The 4,144-nt window shown below is 32.2% G+C and overlaps 1 protein-coding gene across 1 annotated transcript; it reads left to right on the top strand.

Annotated features, from left to right (window-relative positions):
- The first annotated feature begins 370 nt into the window (after window positions 1-370).
- On the top strand, window positions 371-3,570 carry LOC145799838 (transcriptional corepressor LEUNIG-like). The gene is made up of 9 exons (XM_082889467.1): window positions 371-442; window positions 1,000-1,056; window positions 1,257-1,335; window positions 1,794-1,903; window positions 1,995-2,144; window positions 2,276-2,415; window positions 2,770-2,929; window positions 3,036-3,236; window positions 3,475-3,570. The coding sequence occupies exons 1-9, from the start codon at window positions 371-373 to the stop codon at window positions 3,568-3,570; spliced, it is 1,065 nt and encodes a 354-aa protein (XP_082745593.1).
- The last annotated feature ends 574 nt before the right edge of the window (window positions 3,571-4,144 follow it).

The following is a 4,144-nucleotide window of genomic DNA, read 5'->3' on the forward strand; positions in this document are numbered from 1 at the left end:
GGAATAATCTTTGGAATGAATAATTTTTACTGTGTTTATAACGTTTCAGATATGCACACATTTGTCACGAGAACATCTTTTCTGCAAATATGTTTTGATGTTATTATGATCTCACAAAAATAAAAGAAAATGTCATTTTGCTTTCAAATTTGCTGGCATGCATTTGATGTTATCTTTTCATTTATTTTAAAAATTGTTCATCTGTCTTTCCAACTTTTTGCTTGTACTAATGAACAAATGATTGATTATGACTCAGAGGTTGCTTTCCAGAAGACAGACATCACAACAACAAATGATGATGCCTATGAAACAAGCTATTGAACAACAAATGATGGTTCCTTAAAAACAAACAGTAGGCAAACAAATAATGATGGCGTCGCCGACAAGACAAACTGCAGATAAACAATTGAAGGATCAAGTGATGCAACAACAAGTGAATGAGGTGGCTTGGGGATAACAAATGCTAAATTAAGTTGTTCTTTTGTTGGGTTTGGTTTGGTTTTAAAAATTTATTTATGATTCCTTGCTCTTTGCTTGTTTTATTGTCATATTTCTTTAGTGAATGTTTTCAGATTTTAGTCAAAAATTCATAATTCAGATGCACATTACCTAGATACTCCTAAAAGAATAAAGTGTATGTGAAGAAATTTGAAAAAAAAAAATCACTAAAAAAAATGAAAACATGTTCTTTTTTTTTAATATATTTTTTAATTTTTTGTGCATTCTTTTCTCTTTGTGGACTTTTTTTTTTCCCAGAATTTAGTCTTCTTTTAAAAATTAAAAAGAAAAAAAAATTAGATTCATCTAGAGAACATGCATCTAAAAAGTAACTAAAATATATAAAAGTTCACCAAAGATAGAAAAACACGAAAAACAAGAAGTCTGAAAAATAGTTTTTGAAAAATCGAACCAAACATCCAACTTGTCCTCTTGGTGGATTCTGCCAGTGGTACTTAGACTAATTTCCTCATATTTTCCGTTATTCCTCTTTTGGATCAGAATAATAAAAAGAGGAAGTGCATATCAATTTCACAAGCTGAAGAGAAAAATGCTTCGGTAGGTTATAAATCTCAAAAGAAAGAAAAATGTGATTTCTTTTGCTTTATTGCATGACTATTTTATTAATGAGAATTTTCAGAAATTGCATAATTGTTTTCTTTGGTCTTATTTCACACCAAAACATACTAATATGGTGTATATATCAATTTTGTTGGTTTTCCCTGCCGTTGTCATGTCTTTTGCTGTTTGAGCTGTAGGATGGTAATAATGTGGTGGTGGAGAAACCCTCAGATGAAGATATTGAGTCCTTTTTGTCCAGTTGCGTTAATGATGAGAGTAATTCTTCCACCAAGTTGCAATGACATTCTATAGTCATAACATCTGAAGGCAAGAATGGTATGTGAATGTTGTTTAACTTGTAGATTGCACTATAGATGATTCATTTTGTGCATACACATCCATCACTTATGCACGCATGAAGCACATTAGATTAAAAAAAAATAAAAAGAAAATGGTAAATTTATACATATTAATCCCTCCCTTTTAAACTTTTAGAAATCAATGTTATATGTTGCATTTTTTTTCTAATTGTCTTTGAATGAAGTATTCATATATATGATACAAAATATATAATAAATATGTAAAACTATATTTTTTGCACATGTCCCTCACGTATTATGACTTGCATTTTTTTTAAAAAAAAGTTAGTGGTTAGTATTTTTGTGTCCTGTCTATATCATGTCGTGTATTTGTCTCCATGTCACTCAGCAGTACATATATTTGTGATTTAGCAGGATTCTCTTTTGAGGAGTTTGGTTCCATCCATGCAAGCAAAGGCAAAGTTCTTTGGTGCCATTTTTCATCGGATGGAGAGTTGTTGGCAAGTGCTGGTCATGACAAAAAGGTTTGATGCTAGAAATATTCAATGTTTAGCTTAAGATTTTTTTTTCTTTCACTACTTATCAGTTTAGACTAAATTGCTTTTTTGGCTCTAGGCCTTGCTTTGGCACGTGAATAGTTTTAATTCCGCTCATACTACTGAAGCGCATGCTCAACTCATCACAGATGTTCGTTTTAGGCCAAACTCGTATATTTTTCCCACATCTTCCTTTGACAGCACTGTGCAGATTTGGGATGCAAACAAGGTAAAATATTTTCCCTCCCTTTATTTATTTCTGATATTTTTCACACGTTTGCTTTAGACGCCTCTCTCTTTTCCCACTCTCATAATTGCTTACATATTTCTATCTATTTGATGTAGCCAAGCAAATCATAGTTTAAGCTTCTTGGACATGCTGGACAAGTGGCTTCACTGGATTTCCACCCAAGAAAGTTGGATCTCCTATGTTCCTGTGATAATAATGATGAGATCCGACTACGGAACATCAATAAATATTCTGCACACATATCTTCAAGGTCAGTGTACATGTCAATGAATCCTTTCATACTTTCATTTTGGCGTGTAATTTTGTCCTTTGTCTAATGCTTCTCGTAACGCTTTTAAAATAATTTTGGAATTTAATGAAAAAACAAAAATAATATAAATTTATATCTATCTCCTTTGTTAAAATATAATAATTATTTATCCTTATGTATGAAAATTTACGTGTGTGCCAGTGTCGTGCCATGTCTGTGCTTTTCTTGTGGAATCTGTTTTTTGTATAAAGTCTACACCTTTACAATTTTTTATATTGTGGTATTTGTTTATTCTACAAACCATAAATTTATCGAAGCATTTATCTCTAAACTTGTAAATATTCATCATTTTAGGCTCATTTATGCTTTTCTATACCTTCTTATAAAATTACCCCAAGAAGCTACTAGACAAGTTCGATTCGAGCCTCGCATTGGGAACCTTTTGGCTGCTGCTTCCGGAAATAAAGTTAACTTGATTGATGTCGAGACTAACAGCCTCCAATGTTACTTGAAGGTATGACATTCTATGTATTTTGTCATTCATAGTTCAATGTGATATCAAATTTTTTGAATGATAATAACCCGAGTAAACTTTTGTACATGTTCCTTTGATTTTCTAGGGACATGACAAAGAAGTCCATTCAATCTACTGGGACATAAGCGGGAAGTACATGGCATTTGTCAGTGAAGACAGTGCACGGATTTGGTCTATTGTGTCAGGTGGAAAATGCGTACACGTGTTTCATTCTAATGGAAATAAGTTTGAATCATGTGCATTCCATCCCGGATATTCTCAACTCATGGTTATTGGCTCTTACAAGGTAATAAAGTGTTCTTTATATCACTGTGTTTGCTAATTTTATATAAATGTTGTAAAAAGCGATTTATGTTTGCTAGTAAATAAAAAGTTATTGCCCTTTTACATAAATAAGAGATAAAAATTTCATATTTTTCCTAAATTTCATGTTACATCTTGTTGTCTTTTTACCACTTAAGTTGTCGTGCCTCATCGCCTAATCTAATTATTTGTGTGTGTGTGTGCATTTTTTTTTTCTTCAGGCAATTAACATCTGGAATCCAATTGAGAACAACAAAACTATGACAGTGGGTGAAGCACATGATGGCATAGTCGCTTCATTGGCAGATTGTTCTTAGATTGAAATAGTTGCTTCAGTGAGTCATGACCAAACCGTAAAGCTATGGAGATAAGGGAGAATGGTGGTACATGTTGATCATTTGGCATTTTAGCAATTTTGTCTACAATAGAAGAATGTGACACGGATGTTAGAAGTTGTATCATCAGGAATAATGTCATATGTGAATTATAGTTGGTTATAGCTTATGGAAGAAATAATTATATTTGCTAGAAGTTTGGTAATCAAAACTTGTAGTACTAGACAATTTATGTTTATGTTATTGTTGCTTTTGTTGTTGTTTTGTGTCACTTTTGACACAATTTGTTTGGATGTTGGGGATTTTCTCAAATTTCGGAGTGTTTTATTACTTTAGTAATGTAAGGAGTCTATGGAGACTCCAAATAAATGACATTATCTCATTATATTTGACTTATAAAGTTTATGTTGTTTTGATATGATCTTTTTGTTCCTTCGTACCTTTATCTAGTTTATGATATTATGATTGTTCTTTGTTGAGCGTCTATCACGAAGCACAGACACGACACTCATCGACCACTTTTCGACACCTAGTCGGCGCAAGTACATATTTTGCA

This window comes from Camellia sinensis, chromosome 9 (genome assembly GCF_055761805.1).
Source record: "Camellia sinensis isolate YWXY chromosome 9, ASM5576180v1, whole genome shotgun sequence".
NCBI classification, from domain to species: Eukaryota; Viridiplantae; Streptophyta; class Magnoliopsida; order Ericales; family Theaceae; genus Camellia; species Camellia sinensis.